Source organism: Pogona vitticeps, chromosome 4 (genome assembly GCF_051106095.1).
Source record: "Pogona vitticeps strain Pit_001003342236 chromosome 4, PviZW2.1, whole genome shotgun sequence".
In the NCBI taxonomy this organism is placed as follows: Eukaryota; Metazoa; Chordata; class Lepidosauria; order Squamata; family Agamidae; genus Pogona; species Pogona vitticeps.
In genome coordinates, this window is record NC_135786.1 from 202,570,823 (window position 1) to 202,592,747 (window position 21,925).

The following is a 21,925-nucleotide window of genomic DNA, read 5'->3' on the forward strand; positions in this document are numbered from 1 at the left end:
CCTAACAATTAGAAGATAGTATTTAAGCTAATAACAGTGAGTATACAATAATAAAAAGATCAATGAATAGAATACAAAAAACCATAAACAACACAAAGCACATTCAATGCAGTAAGGTACAACAATCCATTTTTAAAAACCCACTTGGCAGCCATCCACTCTGGGAAAACTTGCCTGAAGAGAAAGGCCTTCATGTGCTTGAGGAAGGACAGTAAAGATGGGGCTGGTCTGGGCTCCTGTGGGAGGGAGTTCCAGAGGATGGGATCAACAACTGAGAAGGCCCTCTCCCATGTTGCCACTGAATGCTCCTGTGAAGGTGGCAAGACTGAGAGGAAGATTTCTGAACTTCTGATCATCTTCTTAACACTTGACCAGGCACACAAAGGGAGATGAAAAACAAAGGGGATTGAAAACAAACTTCTGTTTCTCCCCCCCCCCCAAAAAAAACTAAGAATAGTTTCACTGAATGAGATCAAAGCCGGTCTAGTGTTGAATTCTGCTTCTTCAATGGCCAGCCAGATGCCTATATGAGGAACTGGAAAACTAGGATAAATGTTGGAGCAGCTGCCGAGGCGCTTCGGCAGCGTGGCTCATCTTTGCCTACGTCCTTGGAAATCGCGAGGCTTCCTGAGTCATGCGAGAGCATTTCATGGAATAGGGGGAATGGTGTCAGGATATTGTAAATTTTATAGGCCTGAACCTGGATAAATTGTGTTATTAATGAGCTGCCATTGTGACCAGATGTGTGTATGCTGAGTCACTGTGACTGCTGAGAAGATGATGCAATGTCTGAAAATGAGAAGACACCCAGGTGCAGAAGATGAAGCAATGTGTCTTCTGATTGGACTAAAGAAGCCTTGTATATGTATATAAGTGAACAGTGTCATCATAGCTTTCTCTTCTCTCTCCACCATTTGCTGCTATCCTCTATGCTGGTTTGTTTAATGATTTCCTGCCATGCTGATGTGATGCCAGCCTGTATATACTTGTAAATATTGTAAATACAACCGTCTTGCTAAGGAATCCTGACAAATGGCAGGTTATTTAAGGGGCCGTTCCCCCCTCTCCGCTTCCTCTTCCTTAGCTGGCATCAGTGGGAAAGGGAGTGTGGTTGGTGGTGTTCTTGAAGGCATTTGGTTGATCTTTCCCTTGAGAGGTGGCTAGCTGCGAGGCCGGCATTGCTCTGAGCTCTGGATTGGGAGGGTAGCATCAGCTCCCTCCCTTGGTTTGCTTGACACTACTTGTTTACATTTGGGTTATTTCCTATTAGTTACCAATTATTTAAAATTTTGGCTTTAGTTTGGTTTAACCAATATTAAGGGGGGCATGAGTTAGTGTGGCTCATGCCAGTGGTGCCAGGGCTGCGATCTGTTTTTTAGACAATATTAAACAAGCTACTTGGTGCTGGGGGTTTAATTAACTTGCTGTTATTGGTTAATTTGCCGCTGCTTTTAACTGTTCTATTGAAAAAAAAAGGGGGGGTTTACTGAAGGGTGCCAATCCGTAAAGGTTTGCCTTTTGGATTGGCAGTGGCGTGCCAAAACAAAAAAACAAAGGAAGTAAAAGTTGGCTGCTGGTGCCCTACTGCCGAGGTTTGGCTTTTCAAATTGACTGAAGCATGCTAGGTCGTTCGGCTTTTAGCAGTTTGGTACTGTGCCACCCTTAACCCCCACCCCACCCCACCCACCCCACCCCACCCCACCCCACCCCACCTGCTTTGCCTTAGTTATAAGGGGGTGGAAGGACATGGGTGGCGCTTAAATTTGAAACAGGCTACGTGCTAGGCAGTTGAGCCAGGCATGTTTTGGGTGGGCATCCATCTCTTACTTAGGTTTCATAGGAATACCTAGGCGTCCATCTTATTTTACTTAGGCATCATAAGATTGCCTAGGCTAATTTAGTTATTGGGGCTTGGGCAAATATATAGCTCCTAGTATTAGAACAATTATAATTGCATAAATGACAATTAAATAGGTCATTAGCTAGAATTAAGGGATAGGATTGTAGATTATTAATACAATTTAATTGTACCTTGATTTTAATAGTCAGTAATTAAATCATATACTGACTGGATTCAATTCATTAGATTTTGATCATCAATATAAATTTGAGTAGTGTTTGGACTTCATAAATAAGTACTTGCTCCAGATTAATCTATTGGTATATTGAATTTCTATATCTTACATGCAATATTTGCATATAACAATTTTAGGATTTAATGAATAGGCGTTGGCTACAACTAGCTACATTGAATTAATACATAGGCATTGGAGAAAAGCAACTGCATTGGCATTTTGATTACATTGCACATAAGCATATAATAAATACTGTTGTTCCTTGACAATTAAATGGTTGATTTCAGATAACGAAATAGGTACTTTGATTACATTAGCAACAGAAGCAGTTGATACTAGGTAAGGTGTTATATTTTGAACTGAGCTTTGCATTACAATGGCTTCAAAAAAAGGTCAGGGTAACAGGAAGGGGAAGCAGCCAGCCAAGCAATGGCCAGTCCCCCGGTATCTCCACCCCAGTCTTCATCAGATGAAGAATCCTATCCAATTTGGCAAAACTTACAAGAAAAAATTGCTGCATTAGAAGCTGAAAAAGCAGCACAACAGGCTCCACAGTCCTGCCAGGTGCAACCGCGTCGCTCTGCTAGGGAGGCTAAGAATCATCGCTGGGGTAAGCTTAAAGCTATGGATGACAATCTAATGTCTGTTTGCTGCCTTAGAAGCTGAGCAGCAGTTGGCAGGGACATCAGATGGGTCAGCGGTTACACCAATGCACCAACAAAGTGAAGCCAGTGATATGACACCGATTACAGCAGCAGCAGGTTCAGCAGCAGAGGTCCAAGGAGGGTCGGAAGCGATGGGACGTGTCTAGCCCAGAAGGCCAGTACGGCAGGCAAGAACCACCTGTGATACTTCTGATAACTAGTGGGTCAACTGCTGCACTGGACACTCCTTCACTGGCGCCTGTATGGCCTTGGCCAGGCATCAGGCAGCTTGGCTCCCCTTACTACACTTCCTATGACGTGCAGAGTTTTAGGCCTTATAATTCCCCTTGGCCTTGCAAGAGCGTGCCCTTAGGTGGCTGGGTGACAGTCTACCCAAAAGTTGCATTCCCATCCCCAATAAATCAGCAAGGGGTGCCAGGATCTGGTTATACCCATCGGTTCCAGACACCGAGCTTAATACAGTGCCTCTACAAGCCTTGCCAGCAGGGGAATACTCAATGCCTTTAGCCGACCACCTCACACCGACAACTAAGGAAAAAATTTGGAAGGGTATATGTGTAGATTTCTTTGAATTGCTAACAGAATGGTAGAAAAGAAGGACTTGGACAAGGAAGATGAGAAAGATAAAGAGAGGTGCAGGAGGAAGAAGCCTGACAGAATATGAGTGAATTGGTTACCTGACTTTATAATTTATGCTGGAGTGGTTGTAAAGGCTCAACCTTGGCGGGCCCAATCTCTCTTTAAATATCTGGATATAATCTATAGGGCTTATGTTGACTTTGTGGGCCAAGCATGGCTTAGTTAGGATGAATCATTCTGTATGTGCAGTGCAATTCAACCTAATCTGTGCTAGGATGAGCCCCTGTCTGGTCTTTGGCTGCAATCTATGATATCAGCCAAGCCCAATTTTGGAGACAGGTGCGATAGTGGACATCTTATTAGAAAGACTGCCTTGAATCAAAATCACCATCCTGGAGCAGGGCAGTTGGTTCAACCCTGCCTGCTCTCTGGGATTACAATTACAAGGGGGTCTGTACTAGGAAGCCATGCCAGTTCTGGCACGGGTGCCCAGTGTGTGGCAGACAGCATCCCAGCGCCTCATGTTTCAAGGCTGGGGTCCAGCACTAGGGCAAGGGTCCAGGCGGAGGTAAAAAACCCAATGGGGGGGTAATCCTGGGAAAGAGCCCCAGACCAATTAAAGTTTCAGTTTTGGAAGAGTGGCTGTGCAATTATCCCATTAGAGAGGATGCCAGCTACTCATTGGATGGCTTCAGGCTCAGATTTAGGATACCGGCGACCTCATGATTCTTTGAGCAAAACCTGAAATCTGTTTTTGTCATGGAGGATATTGTCCAGGAGAAGATTGCTAAGGAAGTGAGGAAATAAAGAGTGCTAGGACCCTTTGCGGCACCCCCTATAGGGACCTTGCGGATCTCACCCTTGGGATAATTCCTAAAAAGTCCCCAGGCAAATTTAGATTAATATTAAATTCAGTTAATGATACCATCCCTCAGGAACTTTGTACTGTGTGCTACACATCCTTTGATGAGGCAGTTCGCATGGGTTAAGAAAGTGTGGTGTGGGGGCGAAGCTGCTAAAGTGTGATGTGAAATCGGCCTTCTGGATTTTGCTGGTTCATCCATCGAATTTTGACTTGCTAGGCTTTGATTTCTAGGGATCCTTTTACATAGATAGATCTTTGCCTACGAGCTGCTCAGTTTCATGCGGTGCATTTGAGTGTTTCAGCTCGTTCCTGGAGTGTAAGCTCAGGCGCAGGGTCAGCTGTAGTCTACGGCCTATTATTTGGATGATTGCCTCTTTTGTGGGGAAAAGAACACAGGTAGGTGCAGCTGGATGCTGGATAATTTTCAATTGTTGGCACGAGAGCTCAGTCTCCCATTACTGAAGAAAAAGACAGAAGGACCATCCATGTCCCTGACGTTCTTAGGAATTGAACTTGACACTGTGCAACAGACATCAAGACTTCCCGAGAAGAAATTAGCTGACCTTAAAGTCAGGTTAGCAGGGATGTTGCAAAAGAAAAAAGTGTCACTTAGGGAGCTTCAAGAAATTGTGGGCCATTTGAACTTTGCTTGCAGAGTGGTCACGGCCAGCCGCACCTTTTTGCATAGGCTTTGCGTGGCAATGAAAGGCCTCAGTTGCCCCTTGCACAGGACTAGAGTTACTCGAGGCATGAGGGAAGGCTTGCGAGTTTGGAATCAGTTCTTATCCAAATTTAATGGAGTATCTTTCTGGAGGGGGGACTTGGGGCTTATGGTGGACTTTCAGGTCCAGTTCGACCTGGTTCACTAGGGTTTGAAATCTATTTCAGGGGCAGATGGTACGCTGGTAAATGGCTAGATGAATGGCTCCAGGTTGGGATTACCAGGGATTTGACATTCCTGGAACTTTTCCAAATAGTGGGGGCCTTGTCGCTCTGGGCAGAAGAATGGACAAACTCTGTTGTGAGGTTTTGGTGCGACAATCAGGCGCTAGTTTTCATTATAAACAACTTTATGTCACAGTCAGAATGGATCATGATGTTAGTTAGAGCTTTTACATTGCGGGCTTTAAGATTTAATATCGTGGTTCAGGCCCCTCATGTGCCAGGGACAGATAATAGCTTAGCTTAGTGGTGTCGAACTGTGGCCCTCCAGATGTTCTTGGACTTCAACTCCCAGAAGCCTTCACTACCACCTCTGCTGGCCAGGATTTTGGGAGTTGAAGGCCAAGAACATCTGGAGGGCCACAGTTCGACACCACTGGCTTAGCTGATGCATTATCACTCCAACAGATCTAGTGGTTCTGGGAACTGGCTCCAGGAGTCAACGAGTTCCCAGAAATTCTTCCCCCAGAGGTCTGGCAAGTTGGCACGAAGATGCTAAAAGGGCAATAGGCTTGGCCTTGGCACCGAGGACATGGAAAGGGTACTCAGCTGTGAGTATAGAGTTTGAGGAGTTTAGAAATCTAGTTCATTTGGAAACAAAGTGAGCTGCTGCAGTGGAGCATCTCCAGCAATTCATTGTGTTTCTGAACAGGAAGTTATTGGCACCAATTCAGGGTGGACTGTCAGTGCTTGCGTTTTACGATAGGTCTTAGATTATCAGGATCATTCCTCTGACTATCGTATTAGAAAGATGATTGAAGGATGGCCTAAGGAATGAGGTAGGGTTAAAGACATGAGGGAACCTATATCACTAGAATTATTGAAATGTATTTGTAGGCAATGGGAGGTACTTTGCAGGGATGAGTATGAAATCGCACTGTTTAAGGTGGCGTCTTTACTAACATTTTTTGGCACCCTTAAAATCAGCAAGGTGGTGGCCACCAGAAAGGGAGATATTCCAAATTAGTGCTGCAATGGAAAGATGTTAGGATAGTTGAGGTTCAGCTCATATCCGCCGATCCAAGCCTGTGAGGTAAAGGAGTTTACATTACTTTAGGTCATTGCCACACTAATCATCTTTGCTTGGTAATAGCCATTGCAGCACATCTCAGGATTAGGGGAGTGGGGCAGGAATATTTCTTGAAACATAAGGATAGTTCCCCATTAACGAAGTATCAATTTTGGAGACTAACAGACCTAGTGCTTAACAAGGTGGGCGTGCAGGGCTTAAAATTTGGCGCACACTTCTTTAGAATTGGTGTTGCATCTACTGCAGTGGCGTTAGGATACCACATAGAGTACATCCATAGGTTGATGTGCGTCTCATAATTATCATAGGTACATCAGGACACTTCCTAACGTCTAGGCAGGGGCCTAGTCTTGTTTATCTCATTGCAGGTCTCGTGGAGCCAGCGGAAAGAAGGCACATCATGATTGTTGGCCACAGTTGTTTTTGGGCTGCACACCATGCTGCTACATCCCCATGGGGGAGCAATCTGGGCCTTGGAGCCAGAGCCCTTATTGAATGGAAAGGGATGCATGGAATGCTCTGGGGCCAGCTGTGTCAAGTGGCTGCTTTTGGTCCGTACCCCCCAGACATGTTGGTTGAATACCTGAGCAGTAACGATCTGGCCAGGCATTGTGGAAAGGCCTTAATTCTTGATGTGCTACAGGATATCAAGTGGTTGAGGGTTACGCAATGAGCATTGTCTGGTCGACCATCATCCCTCAACTGGTATGGAGGGATACACTGAATTTTTTGCCCGTTAACACTGCACAGAGGAAAGTTAACAGGGAGGTCTGCAGAGCTGTCTGCAGTGGCCTTGGATCAGTGATTGGTCACCAGAGGATCTGCATGGATAGGCCTGAGTTTTTTCGGACAGATGGAGTGTATCTATCTGAATGAGGTTTGGATGTCTTCCTGGAAGATACACCCAGACCAACAGTCAACAAAGAAAGGGTGGCTTAAAGTCTGGGGGTGGTCAAATTTTGGCTGGCCGGGTTATTGCTGACTTTATGATGGTGAAAACATGGGGCCAGGGACTCACCCGTTGGTTTGGTAGGGGGTCTGTGGAAACCTCCGTGCTTAAACTTTATTCCACACTGCAGCAGGACCCCCCTTTGCCAAAGGATTAGCAATACTGATTATTAAATAAAGTTTGGCCCATGTTTAACCCATAATCTTGGTCACACGTCTTTATTCTGGGGTAGGGGGGCAATGTTGGAGCTCCTGCCGAGCCGCAAATCTGCCTCAAATTCCTGATGAATGTAATGTTGCTTAAATTATATTTTGGTACTATGATTCTTTTAGCATTGTTTTCCAGCTTTAGTCTAATTTTGGATATTAACAGTTCATGATCAGTACCACAGTCCGCTCCTGGTCTTGTTTTGGAGAGAATACAGCTTCTTCATCTCCTTCTTCCAATTACATACTGATTTCTATGTTGACTATCTGGTGATGTCCATGTCTACAGTCATCTGTTCAGTTGCTTAAAGCAGGTATTTGTAATAAACCAATTGCTGGCTTTGAAGAATTCTATGGGTTGTTCTCTTGCTTCATTTCTGTCCCCTAGACCAAATTTTCCAACATTTTGGAAATATTCTGCTTTGTACCATACTTTTGTGTTCCAGTCACCTATGATTATAAACATGTCTTGTTTGGGTGTGTGATCCATTTCCTCTTGGACACTTGCATAAAAGCTTTTGATTTCATCTTCTTCAGCATCTGTAGTTGGAGCATAGACTTGAATGATAATTATACGGATAGGTTTTCCATTGCTAGTCTTCCATGGCTTTCTGTGGAGTCCATGGAGTATGATATTATTCAGTCTGACCATACATTATCATCCCCAACTGCCTGTGCTACATCTTCCCTCAGTATGAAAGCCACTCCATTTCTTATGGATTTGTCATTTCCAGAGCAGAGCACTTTGTAGTAATCTAACTGAAAATATTCCAGTCCAGTCCACTTTAGTTCACTGACACCAAGCATTACAATGTCTAAATGTTACAGTGCTAGGTGTCACTGCTATTGCTTCTTTTGCCAGTGTCACCTTCAGCAGCAGCAGCTGCTGCCATCCAGTAGCTGCCTTGAAGACGGTGGCTGCATCTTCAGTTGGTATCTTAGCTGTGATTATTCCACCTTGGGTGACTCTGCTAGCAATCCAGATGGATATGGACTCCTGATGGCATTGCTCTCAGCTTCACTGACACACTCAAACCCTTCCACCACATTAAGCTGTGTAACCAAGAAGGTGACTACTGAGATTCAGTAGTCATGCTGAAAATTATTACTGTTTGTTGCTTTGACTGTCCCTTGGTTGGTTTACAAAAAAGCGCTATATAAATGCAATACACAAAAAAGGGACTGTCAATAAAAGCATGCATGAGTGTATGTTCTTTTTGGTATGTTTTTAGATAAACCATAGCCTTTTTTAGATGGCAAAGGCACATAATAATTCAGGTTTGGCTACAATATAGATTTCTATAAAAGCATTAATGATACTAACAGTTTTATTTTCTACCTTTTCCAAATAATCCCTGGAATGGAATGTACTTTTGTCATACTTGCTGAACTGGTATTTTCATGGAGGTTACTCAAGGGCATTTCTAACCACATATATTTCTTTTTACTTTTCTGGACCAGTGATCTAAATATGTTTTTCAGTATAGACTAAGATACATCCCCATTTCAAGAGAGCAGCCACAATCCAGAAAACTATTGCAGGCAGATAGATGCAGGGTGACTTTATCCTCTCACTCTGTATCAGAAATTGCTTTTGAAATGTCACCAACTTTCACAAGTGATTTTCTGGATGTGCAGGAGGGAGTATGATTCAAGAAACATAATTTGAACCCCCTACTTTGTGCATAAACTGAGATGCACAACTCACCTGAACACAGTAATCAGAGGTAGTTGACTCAGGTGGCAGATTTTAGATATTACAAAAAACCCACCAAATTGTTAATAATTTGCTGTGACTGTATTTTGATTGCCAGGGATGGAGAGAGGTAGTTGTGGGAATTTGTGCCTAAGGTGCTAGCATAACATGGCTGGTGTTAGGTCTTTTGCATCTTGACTTTAGTAGTGAAGAGTTACCATGTGTTACTCGCCTCAGGCACCTTATCTTGAGCATTCCTGACTGCAGTGTTTCTGTCTCGCCTGTTTCCATCAAAATCTATTGAGGTCACATTCCATTACAAGACTGTACAGTTGTATGCATATATATTTATGGCTTGGTAAAACAGATGAAAACACTACAAAGTACTGAATATAGAATCAAGATGTAATGCTTCTTTCTATATATTGGATAAGATTAAATGCAACCGGATCACAGAAATAGCCTTGAAAAATTAGCGTTTTTGTTATTTTATTCTTTGGATAAGTAAGAATCCAGTGCATGCCATCCAGTAAGGATATTATTTGTATCAAAACAATAATGTCTGTAACATTTAAGTTGTCTTATTGAAAACACTTGCAAATGTATGAAATCTTGTATCTTAAATGTGGAAAAAAATAAACATTTCACTAAGGAAACAATGAAAAAATAAGTTACATTTAAATAATATTATTATATACTTAAATTGCAAATTCATCTGTGAGCAGTTTCTTCCCAGATGAAAAGAAATCAAAATATAGGACAGATGTCTGAAAAACCACATTTAAGTTTCATCACACACCAGCATTTTTCAAATGATATTGGCTCATCTATTAAATAAGGTGTATTTTGCTTGATTTTTGAGAAAAGGAAACATCAGGAAATATTTAAAGTCCAATTGCTGCCAATTAACTTTGATCAGCAAAAGTTGCATTTGAATCTTCTGGATTCTTTTGCCTGTCTGGAATAACATACACTTATAGATTCTACGAAAACAACAATGTGATTATTAATGTCTGTTGGCAGTCCTCCCTCAAACTTTTTTAATGATTCAATTTAAAATAAACAACTGTCTTTGTTATTATGGGAGCATATGGATTGTTTTTAAATATACATGCATATATATGTAATGAAAATATCAACAAAAATTGCCTTCCTTTTGTAAGCGGAAACAGGCAACTAGAAACTGCTCACTGCAATCCAGAGAGGTTTTTAAATGAAGTTATTTAAGCATTATCACCAAAATCTGTATGAGCTGGGAAAAAAACCCTACCATGTTTCTATTATGAGATTAGTCATACATTATAATTAACTAAGTTCTTCTTTTGTTACTTAGGTCTTGTGAGAAACCTGCTTGTAGGATCCACAGTGAGTGGGAGGCAGTAACCTATGGAAAGTTATAATGGTATAGGAATGCATTTTGATCCTGTTGATTAAGAAATTCAGTGCTGCTATATTCAGTCAACTCCATACTCAAGTTTCAGTACTCAAATGCATAGATCTATTGTGTGAACATAAACCACCATCACAACCAACTGTAAATGTGTGAATTGGTCTTTAAAACACAACATACCATAAAAAAAGATGCCTGACTAACAGAAACATCATAATGACCTGAAAGCATGACTAACAAAAACAGCATGACAAGCTATATGCACTTCTGCAGAAGGAAGAAAACATACGGTAGTAAGCCATTGGACAACCTATGCAATATTAATGGTTTTCTTCAGAGTTTCTTTTTTACTGTGGTTTGTAATGGAGAAAACGATGTTTATAAATAATCATTAACATGACAGTTTAGTAATAAATATCCTCTAAAATGACCACACAGTACTGCTGCAAGCTATGTGCTTTGATCAAAATGATAACCAGTAGATAAGAGAAGCAGCTGATAACAATTCTAATTTGTTTGTGTGCACATGTTCACACAACATATAAAACAGAAATACATTCAAATAGTTATGCCAACTTACAGACCAGTTGTAAGCACTGGAGTTGGTTTCATAACAGAGTAACAATCAACAGATTTTACTAACAACATGCCATTTCGTAAGCCCAGCCATCTCACTTCAATTTGTTATTGTTTTCCCTTTTGCCTCTCACAAACACCAGGACAACTGTTATAAATATGGAAACACCAGGCTGGCACAATTTGTGAATTCACTCAATGGTCATTTCCAGGGAATGAAGGGACTTTCTGTATTGCAAAAGGGGAGTGCTTGAAGCTGAGCACTTCCATCTCTCTTATCTCTCTCTCCCCCCCTTTCTCTCTCTCTCTCTCTCCTTTTTATATGATGCCTTTCTTCTCCTGGGGGCCCAAAGCAGCCAACAAGAACTCAAAGTTATAAAACAAACAACAGTTTTAAAAATACTACATAAATATCATTTTAAAAATAATTAAACATATAGTAAGATTAAAAACAAATTTAAAACATTTTAATATCTCTAAGTTAATACAGTCAACCCTCGACTTGCAAATGTAATCCATTCCGGAAGGAAGTTTGTAAGTCGAAAAGTTCGTAAGTCGAATCAGCATTTCCCATAGGAATGCACTGAAAACCAATTAATCCAGCTGTTTTTGGTTCTTAGGTTGAGGGGTGCTTTGTAACTGGAACCATTAGTTCCCATAGGAACTAATGCAAAGCCTCTTCATCCATTCCTACCACTAGGGGCAGAATTTTTTTATTTTTTTCCCTTTTAACCTAAGATGACTTAGGTTTAAAAAAAGGAAAGAAAAGACGGAGGGAAGGAGGGAACAAACACCTTTTCAACAGAACACCTTGAAAAGCACCTTTTCAGCCAAGACAAGCACCTTCTGGGAAAAACCAAGCGCCTTTCAGACAACAGATCACCTTGAAAAGCACCTTTTCAATCAAGACAAGCCAATACACACACCTTTTGGGGGGAAAGGGGGCAGCAAAGGAGGGAGGGAACACCTTTTAAAAATCCAAAAATCAAAATTTTTTAAAAAGCCAAAAAATAAAAATACAGTCCATACAGCATTGTACCACACAGTATCAGGCAGTCTGAAGACTGTCTCCAAATCGACTCTCAAAATGCTGGGAAGAGCGAGGAAGCAGACAGGCACCCTCTTCACTGGCCAAAGGTTAACTGAAAGTTCAAATTTCGTGCTTTCCCCACCTCCCGCATGTTTTTTGGTTTGTAACTCGAATCTAAGTTTGCAAGTCGAGTCAGTATTTTTCTATCAGAGCGGTTTGTAAGTCGAAATGTTTGTAACTGGGGCCGTTTGTAAGTCGAGGGTTGACTGTCAACAAAAATTCCTGAGACACTTATTGCTTAAGAGCCTGCCTGAAGAATGAGGTCTTTGCCTGAAATGACAAGAGAGAAAGGACCCACCTAGTTTCTCAGGGCAGCACATTCCAAAGCCTGGGACCAACCACTGAGAAGGTCCAGTCTTTTGTCCTTGCCAAAGGTCCTTGGAAAGTTGATGGAACTAAGAGAAGGACCTCCCCAAGAGATATTAAAAGTGAAGAAGATTCATATGGGGTGATTGGATCCTTCAAATAGCCTGGACCCAAACAATATAGGGCTTTATAGGTAATAACCAAAACTTTGCATTAGGCTCAGAAAGAGATTGCCAGTCATTGAAGCTGTTATAATCAGGGATTAAATGCACCCCCGAACCAGAGGCAGCCAGCAGTCTGGCTTCAGCATTTTGAACCAACTGAAGTTTTTGAACAGTATTCAAATGCAGCCCCATATAGAGTGCACCGCAGTAATCCCAACTGGTTTAAGTACAAAACAGATTCCTTGGAATCAGATGGAAAGAAGATGGAGTTGGGTGTAATCAGCATACTGATGGCAGCAAACCCCAGAACTCCAGACAACTTCTCTCAGTGTTTCATGTAAATGTTGAATAATATGGAGGCAACATGGTACCTTGCCTTGTTGCAAGAAGTCATTCACTACTCCTCCAAGTAATTCAACCAGATCCCCTCTAGCTACCTTTATAAGCCAGGAAGGGCAAGGGTCCAGCACACTTGTGGTGGCTTTCACCTCTCCAAAGACCCTGTCCACATCATCGGGCTGCACCAAATGAAATGTTTCCGTTGTAATGGGACAAGCAGGGGCAAAGTTACATCAACAGAGCTGCTTCAACTACAGCACATAAGTCAGATTGGATCAGAGTGACTTTCTATGCAAAATGCCATGCAAAATCTTCACAGAATCTTAAGCAGTCAGCATCCTTCTCTTGTGGTCATCTGTGCAACAGGCCCTTAACCACCAAAAAACTCCACTGGACAGCTCTGTGCAGATGCCATGGTGGCAGAGAAGAATAGTTTTCCACTGCCAACACTGCCACAGAGTTGGTTTTTTTAGTGGGTTTCCAGTCCGTGTTCGATCGCATCTAGTTTTCCACCACTGTTGCTCTAGCCTCTGTCCCACTTGTTCTGCCTATCTTGTTTCACCTCACTATCATAATTACCAAAACTCTGCTGTATGAAAACAATGGTGGAAAGGGTAACAGGCAGAAAGAGACGAAGTAATGTCAATATTAGGAATGTAAAGTAGGAAAGATAGTTGGAGCAAGGGTGGAAATATTTACTCCTTATCTTCTCAGGTGGGAGATGGAGTGTGAAGCAAGGAGACCAAAAGAATAAATGGGGAAAGGACTAATAAGAAGGCTGGCAACTAACGGCTGCAGGTTAATTGTAGAGAACCTAGGTTGCTTTTGTGGAACAGAGATCTATTTATAGCTGGCAGGTCATGAGCAGGCAAGATAAACAGATAGATAGATACAACTTTATTACGCCACAAATAAAACATTGAAATATATAAATATACAGAGGTATACAAACTATTGAGATCAAATGCAGATACTCGGTTCTGAGGTGAACAACAACAGCATCAAAACATCTCCCCTAAAGCAATTCCAGAATTTCTAGCAAACCATGCTCTAACTACAGAGGCTCATCCACTTTTAAGGTCCTTTTTCTAATGCCCATTGCAGCAGTAAGAAATTTGGCAACCCTATATGTAAAAATGGGATTAGAGTCAGACAGCAGCACATGCATATATTGTTGCTCTGTACAACCGGGAAATCGGCCAATCAGAGGGGAAACAAGCTCTTCACATACATCATTGTAAAATGTGCACCACCATGGGACATGTTCAATTGCTTCTATCTGCTCCATTCCACATGGGCAAAGGCACTCTGCCCAGGGGATCTTTTTATACCATCCCCCTTGCATGCTGAAGGTAGTGTGTTAAGCTGGGCCAGAGTAAACGCCTTTCTATGCCTGGGCTGCTCCAACTGGGCAAAATAAGGTGCTGCTGTAACCTTGTATAAGTTGTCCTCCCTAGGGTAGAATTCTGGGGCACTGCTTAAATCATTTTGTCTCTATATCCTCAATACACTGCTTAATTATTTTCTTTGCCTATTCCATTCCCATGGTTAACAGAGTCAACCTAGAGAGACCCAAACAGGCTATTTTTTGCTCAACAACCCATTTTGACTTTAAGGTGTCTTGCAAGATCAATGGTACAAGACCAATAGGGAGATAACACAGTCTGAGCCAGTACATGAAAATTGCAATTCATATCCTGGCTTTGATTTTAATTTGACCAGTTTCCAGTCTTAGTTTTACATTGGCAACATATCTGGCGACTCGTAACATTGCCCTCAGGAATTTTGAATGTGCACGTTCTAAGGTTGCAATATTTGGGAAGAGGCCCAAGTGGGAGCCATACAGTAGTTGGGCTACTGCTTTTGCGGGGAACAATGTAATGGTGGAGAGAATGTAATGCCCCCCCCTTTGTTCTCATAAATTGTAATATTGCAGCAGAGCTTCTCTGGGCATTTAAGTAGGCAATACAGGTGGGTCTGGGGGTGAATTTTCTGATCATGGATCCCTGTGGGGACCACAAGGATCACCAAAATGACATACAATTAAAGAAATATTAGCTTGACATTCACTATCAGTTTTCAAAACAAAAATGGCAATTTGGCAACATTAAACAGTACATGGAAATGCTGTGATGTCAAGAGATGAAATGGATCTCAGGAGCTGCAAGTCATGTTTCTCACAGAGAAACGGGGGGGCAAGGGAGGGATGGGACTACAAAACAGACTGCAGAGGGGCACATGTGGACCTAGGACTGCACTTTCCTTACATCTTCTGTTGATGTGGTTTTATTTCTATGTTAGGTCCTACTCTGTTCTATGCAGTAGATCAATTTGTTTGTATTGTTTGGAGTGGCTGATATAATTATTATGCATTTATCATTATTTGTTCAAATTTTTATATTTATTGCTGCTTTGATGTGCTGTGAATTGCTTTGGCACAATCTTATGGAAAAGTTGCAATCAAACAGATGAATGATCTGTAATGCCCATTTCAAATATTTTTACATCTAGGCAGCTTTCTATATGTGTGGAAACAGGGTCAGAGCAAAAAACTATCCAGTCAGGAGAACAGAACTCTCTTTTATCAGAAGAACAGCACTTTTTTTCAGTTTCCACTGTCCATTTGACTGAATTAATCTTTGAAACATTTCTTACTTTACAAAGAACAAAAAACATCGAACAAAGTCCATTTTAAATTAAAACAATGATTACTTACTTCCAAATCATTAAAGAATAGATGTGTGTCTGCCAAGTTGAAAATCATCTCCTCCATTCTCAGTCCCAGTGAAACAGAAGTAGGCGGGTCCTTCATTAAACAAAACAAAACAAAAACAAAAAACAAAAATCACAGTTAGTAAGGTAAAGGTAAAGATAAAGGAAAGCTAGAATTCTACAATTCTGCCCCTGGATAAACAGTTAAGGCCCAAATTATATTATTCACTTTTATTATTATTTATTTTACTCTCAACTTTTCAGAGGAAAATTTGCCAAAGTGGCTTCAAACAGAAACAAAACAACAATAGCAGAACCAAAATGATAAAATATATGCAATAAAATAACAAGAATAAAGAAAAAAAAATGACAAAGCAGAAATTGATCACTGGAAATAAAACTCAGGTGAAAATGGCTGGTAGAACAAAAAACATTTTTCCAAGTGTTGAAATGAACCATGGGCATAAATAGAATTCTCAACTATAATGACTTTTGCTTGGCACTGCCCGCTATATCTCTGATGGCACTGAAAGAATAAGCTCCAACCATGACTTTCGAATAAATGCACAACTTACACATCTTGTATGTTTTTATTTATTTAATTTGTCTTATTTATAGCCTGCCTTTCTCCTGATAAGGGGATCTATCTTCAAACACTTCACACAAATACAAATGGTACAGAACTCCAAGAGTGGTACAGAATCCTATTCATTCAGATAAATTTAATGGAATGCATGAAACTGCTTCAGCAGCCAAGCAGAACTTCCTGACTACTATGTTGATAATGCAATACACAGCTGGACTATACAAAAGCCTTGGACTGGTAAAGGGAAGCAAAGTTACAGGTTGTAGGTAAACATTTGTATTTGAAATCTGAAGCTATTTTTTTCATTAAACATTGTGTATTTTGTATCTTCTTTTCTGCTGTTACGACATCCCCCAATGAAGCTAAAAGTACACTTACACATATCACATTTTGATGCTAATTTAGTTTGGTTTTAATTTTGATACTGCAAGCGCATTGGGGATGGACATTTTGTATTTCCACAGAGTCTTTATATATGAAGTTAGTCACATTTTGGAACACTACTTAGTCATGGAACCAACCACCCTCTGAATGCTGGCAGAGACAAAAACAGCTGGCATAGATCCAATATACTGTAATCCTAGCAAGGGAAAAATTCATCCCAGCAGAGTTGCACTAGATTAAAATGTACAAAAAGAGGAAAAAGCAGTTCACAACCAGATACACCAGTGGTTCTTAACCTTTTTGAAAGAAACGCCCCCTTGAGCCATTGAGGAAGTTATCATCACCCCCCTCCCCGTGGTGATGATATCTTATTTGTTTGTTTGTTTGTTTGTTTGTTTAAGACACTTAAATCCAATGACCCCTGAAAACAAAATTAAATTCCAAGAAAATGAAATGCCCCCCAAAAAGTAACATTTAATGATTTAGTTGCAAGTGAATTTAAAGACGCAAAAAGAAATATAAAAAGGGCATAAAAACAAATGCAGGAACTAAAAATTTCAAGACAAAAAGTCTGGAACTAAATTAAAATTGGAGGAAAATATATATTCATGCACACTGTAAAAAGGCTGCAGCCATCTTCACAGGTTTGGCTTGCTCCAGCGCCCCCCTACCACCCCCTTTTGCTCCAGCGCCCCCACGCCACCCCTTTTCTTTCTACCGCCCCCCCTGAAAAACGAAATCGCCCTCTGGGGGGCATTATCGCCCACGTTAAGAACCACTGAGATACACGATCAGATGGGCAATTGGTAGACTATCCTACTTACTATGTGTACAGGCAGTTGCATGTGGATGCATAATTATTTCTACATCCTCTTCTATTAAAGGTTGGATACTAATGTTGTGCTAACCATGAAAACATACAAATGTCAGCAAAATTGTTCTTGCTCTAGCATAATGACATTACTGGATATAGAACTGTGCCTTGAATTATTCTATTCTCAAGATATCATGGTGTTACATACCAAGAGGCACAGCAAAATCAACAAAAATACACTTCCTCTCTATAATTCCAGGTACACACATCCAAGCTGATTTAGTCCTTAAATCCAGCATAAACCCAAATAGAAATGGACCTAGATAACTGCTTTGTCCAAAGCAGTTTGGACTTCAGTTGTTAGCTTACGCCCTAGCTCAGAGAATGGCTGATAGCTATTTATGATGGTAAGATCCAGTGCTGGTCTTTTTTCTATGTAGCTGAAATGTTTACTGATAATTGACCTAATGTTATAAATAATACCCATTACAACAATGAAGGATCACCTATTTCAATGTCTCAGGTTTTTAAAAAACAGTAAGAACGAAACAGAAATCACCTGGATCAAAAGGAACAAGGATAGAATTCTAAAAGCCATTGAAAATAATGGTATTACAATGCTAACAACACTGTTTAATATGGTATACAACCAAGGAAAAACTCCTGCAGAAAAGCTCCAGTCCATGTTTGAGATAATTTTGAAAGGCTAATGCAAAAATGTGCAACAAATACAGAACAATTAGTTTAATGAGCTGTTTAAAAGATCTTTCTACCAATTATACGTGAAAAAAATTAATTAAAATATGAGGATAATATAAGCAATACACAGTTTGGATTTAAGTTGGGAGTGGGCACAAGAGAAGCACTGAGTTTTTACAGGATGAAAAGCTTTATAATCATGTAAGACAGGTCAAAAGAAAATCAACCAAAGGCCATTTTTCATAAAATTATAACAATACCATGTTTCCCTGAAAATAAGACACAGTCTTACATTAATTTTTGCTCCAAAAATGCATTGGAGCTTATTTTCAGGGGATGTTTTATTTTTTCATGTACAACAATCTACATTCCCTCAAATACAGTGGTGCCCCGCTTAACGATTACCCCGTTTAACAATGAATCTGCTTCACGACAATGTTTTTGCGATCGCTTTTGTGATCGCAAAATGATGTTTGAATGGGTTTTTTTCAATTAGCGACAATCAGTTCCCTACTTTGGGAACCAATTTTTCGCTTTACGTCAATTTTCCAACAGCTGATCGTCGGGTTTCAAAATGGCTGTTGCTGTGCAAAATGGCCCCCTGCTACTTTTGGGACTGATTTTTCGCTCTACAGGCACCGGAAAATGGCCACCCTATGGAGGATCTTCACTGGACGATTAGGTATTTCGCCCATTGGAACACATTAACTGGTTTTTAATGCGTTTCAATGGTTTTTTAAATTTCATTTGACGACGATTTCGCTCTACAGCGATTTCGCTGGAACGAATTAATGTAGTCAAACGAGGCACCACTGTACAGTCATGTCACCTGATTGCTGCACAATGCTGCACAATGGTGGAGGGCAGGGTTTCACTTACCTGGGGCTTATTTCTGGGGTAGGACTTATATTATGAGCAGGTTAAGTCTTATTTTCAGGGAAACTGGGTAGTTAAGAAAATGGATACAAATTAATCTCTCTCTCTCTCTCTCTCTCTCTCAAATACTGACTCATTCAATGAAATCATTTGACAATAAATAGTTCAACGGGAGGGAAAACAAAAAAAAAATAAAGGACTTCTTTTAATATATGTTATGGTTTTCATAGTCAGAGGGCATGACAACCACTAGCACAGAAAGAGATCTATCCAAAGGAAATAAGGCTACAGAATTTCAAGGTGAGATAATCAAATATATCAATAGGTTCCAGGTGTAGAATACAATATTATGACACAGAGAGGAAAAACAACTGCCCACAATTAAACACCCCCCCCCCAAACACAGCAGGGTGCAGGCTGGATAAATATACAGTATTTGCTCCTGATTTTAGCTATCTTCTTGCAGGGTGTATTTTTTCCCCTTTTAAAACTGGTATTCACCATTGCTACCATATTTCAGAATTCTATGCTCTCCTTCTCCTACATTTGAGTACCTGACCACATGTGGGTAAGCAGTAAAAGAAATGTACTTTCCTGCTTTTCAGATATCTTCAGTGTACTTTTAAAGAAGGAATACTTTACTGCATGTACTTCAGGTCTAATCCAGAACTAGAATTTTCATGGTAATTGTTTCTCTGAGATGATGGATGTGTGCATGCACTTTATTATTGTTTTCCTAGTCCACATTAAATGAAATATTTATGTAAGTACAATTGTTTAAGTAGTTTCTCTATTTTCTCCTGAACCACAGCACCTTATTATTATGATCAATCTGAATTGTCCACCATATATGAATAATAGCTTCAGTATATGCAGAGCTCATAGGCAGCTCATGACTGGATTGTGGATATACTCCAAAATTCTGGAGAGAGGTACAGATATCACCCAGCTTGTTGTACAAGCTACCTCAGCAGAGCCTCTGGCACGTTATGCTACCAAGAATCTAAGAAGAAAAAATTTATTTATTTAAATTTATTTAATTGCCATCCTATCTGTTCAACTCCAAAACCAGAGCAACTCAATTTTTTTACAGGATATATAAATACATGAAGTCCCTGCCTACCTTTAAGTACAGTGGTGGCTAGAATTCTAACATAGATATACTCTTTTACTATTTAAAACTATTAATTTCTAAATCATTATTGGAAAACAGGAAAAATAATACCATCCATTGTGTCTATCAAGATTTGCAATTTAATGTGAATGCCTAAAAAGATACAGTGAATGATCAGATGAATGTTAGCATTAAAGGGGGAAGATCAGTGTGTTAAACCACATATTCTTCTGTTGAGCATGAATGTCAGGGTACAAAAACAATCATTTTAATGTGCTCTGTCTCTTTGTTCTTCAGCAAAGAACTTGAAAAACAGGAAAGTTCACTTACTGTGCATGTCTTGGCTTATTTTCCAGTTAAGCTAGACAGCCACAACTGAAGATTTCTGTGAAAGAAGCTTTTTGTTTTCCTTTCCCTCTTTATAGATCACATTAATACACACAGAGAACCCTCTTAGGATTAAATCAGGTAATTGTTTTCCCCATGAGGGGAAAAAACCCTTTTCAGACTAGCATTGCAAAATTTCAGATATTACTGAGATTTTCAGATACAATGCTGAACAGTGGCTTGATATTCCATGAATTGGCTACCACAGAGTTTTGGGCTAGGTATTCATTCTCCTTCCTGTTCAATTCTTTTGCACAGTGATTCCCTTTCTCTTTTTCAGGTTTAATACTACCTAGAGTCCATTTCTTCTGAACTGGAATGTCATGCTTTGCCTTTGTCCTGCAAAACAAGGCTGAAACCCAGGATTTGGTGATGAAATGGGGAAAGGAAGGAAAGAATGTGTTAGATCAAGATTCCCTGAATCTTTATTCCGGCTGCTCCCAATCATGGTTTTATGCTATGTCTGAATCATTTTACTGTTACCACTTTTCTCTGCCTCTTCCTATTATGCAGATTTTTTTCCACCTTGAAGCCAGCTGGCAGTGACCACCTTGTGATGCTTACCAGCTGCTAACACTGTATGTGGTGAAATAATAGCTACAAATGTGCAGATGTTCAAAGAATAGATCCAGCATTTCTACACTTTACTGTTTAGCACAAATATCTACACAGCTGCTAGTCGTTTCTTGCATGAGGTACAGACATCTTTATTGAAGGTGTTGTTATGGGCTATCAAGTTATTTCTGACTTATGGCAACCTAAACACAGTTTTCTAGGTATGTGAGATGTTCTAGAAGCAGTTTACTGCTGTCATTTCCCCGGGGAATTTCAATTACTGAGCAGAGATTTGAAGCCATGTCTTTTGAATCCTAACCTGCTCTTCCATCCACCTACACCACATTCAATGTAATATTAATATTAGAGGGAAACTGCTTTTCCTCAGCACTCAGATGATGCTAAGAAAAATTACTGAGAAAATGCTACAATTTTCATGTGTCTAGTCAAAATTATGTGAACAGAGTTTCAATTTACTCTTCTCTTCCTGCAACTTTTTAGGGGCCCATATTTTCTTATACAAAAGTTGGGAGCAGCAGCAGAGAAAATGAAAATCTGTTTCACTAGTGGATGCTGTTTTGTTAGTAGAGAGGTAACACTGAATATAACCCATATATTTTACTTATCTGACAAGCAGTAAGAGAACAATTAGTTTTCTTTCGTCTGTTTCAGCAACTCTGGAAGCCTTCAAGAATACAACTTTGGAACTAATTTAGACGGCCAAAAAACACAATACAGCAAATGGTTGCATTTTTAGTTTGTTAGTGTGTCTTATTTAATGTTTATGTAAGGTATGCTGGTTAAATTAATAACTTTCACTCATTCATTGTAATGAATACAACAAGCCAGTATTTTTTCACTGCAGTGAGTGTCATCAGTTAACTTGAAATACATCTGTGATGCGAACAACCACGTAAAGGCTACAG

General features: G+C 40.2%; 1 protein-coding gene across 21 annotated transcripts in view; it reads right to left on the bottom strand.

The window, feature by feature from the left end:
- The window catches only part of EYA1 (EYA transcriptional coactivator and phosphatase 1), a 129,165-nt gene that overhangs the window by 45,602 nt on the left and 61,638 nt on the right, over nt 1-21,925 (bottom strand). For all 21 annotated transcript variants that reach the window (XM_078393831.1, XM_072999037.2, XM_078393829.1 and 18 more), the window contains one exon: nt 15,589-15,678. In XM_078393831.1, the coding sequence (XP_078249957.1) occupies nt 15,589-15,678 (90 nt within the window). The remainder of the gene's footprint in view (nt 1-15,588; nt 15,679-21,925) is intronic.